The 853-nt window shown below is 47.6% G+C and overlaps 1 protein-coding gene across 1 annotated transcript in view; it reads left to right on the forward strand.

The window, feature by feature from the left end:
* Positions 1-480, forward strand: part of tlx2 (T cell leukemia homeobox 2) — an 11990-nt gene extending 11510 nt beyond the window's left edge. The window contains 1 exon segment of the mRNA XM_035669440.1: positions 194-480. Within this exon segment, the coding sequence (XP_035525333.1) occupies positions 194-410 (217 nt within the window). The 3' untranslated portion in view covers positions 411-480.
* Positions 481-853: the final 373 nt, after the last annotated feature.

Consider the following 853-nt stretch of genomic DNA (forward strand, 5'->3'; position numbering starts at 1 on the left):
TCCCGACCTCCAGGTTGGGAACCACTATTCAACAAAGAAAGTTATATTGCTTCTTTATGACAATATGGAACAATTCATTGTGAACACTGCTGTGGTATTGGTCAATTTTGTGTCCCCATGACCTATAAAAATGAAACATTATATAGGTCTTATATCTTCCTCTGTTCCCCTTTTGTCTCCACCGTCCACCCAGGAGACAGACTGCGGAAGAGAGGGAGGCCGAGAGGCAGCAGGCCAACCGCCTGATGCTGCAGCTTCAGCAGGAAGCTTTCCAGAAGACGTTGAGCCAGCCTCTGCAGCCGGACCCGCTCTGCCTGCACAACTCCTCCCTCTACGCCCTGCAGAACCTGCAGCCCTGGGCAGATGACAATAAGGTGACCTCCGTCACCTCTGTGGCATCTGTAGTGTGAGCGTGTGTGTATGTGTGTGTGTGTAGAAGAGGAGGAGAAGTGAAGGAGGGAGGGAGAGAGAGACAGAGGGAGGGACAAAGATGGGAATGATGTGCTTATCAAAGTGTCGTCACAGTGGACATAAGGGAGGAATCTCCTCAGTCTATTGCTGACGTGTCTGACGTTCAAAAACGCGGCACCATTATGGGATTGTCATAGATACGGGAGAATAATGCTTGCTTTGGAAAAAATAAAATAACGAATTGAATGGACATTGTGCTTCCTCAAGCATTGATATCATTACCAGCAGCGTGTGTAGAGAGTTAGCTCTCTGTTACTGCCAAGACCCACAAAACACTGTATGCGGACTTCACAGCACAGGAGCCGCACTGACATTGCTGTTTGTCACAATTAAGCAAGCCTACAACTGTTAAATATCTGAAGTATGTTGAGTCATTTTCCTG

The sequence above is a fragment of the Morone saxatilis genome, unplaced genomic scaffold, assembly GCF_004916995.1.
Source record: "Morone saxatilis isolate NCDOM2014 unplaced genomic scaffold, NCSU_SB_2.0 Contig22, whole genome shotgun sequence".
In the NCBI taxonomy this organism is placed as follows: domain Eukaryota; kingdom Metazoa; phylum Chordata; class Actinopteri; family Moronidae; genus Morone; species Morone saxatilis.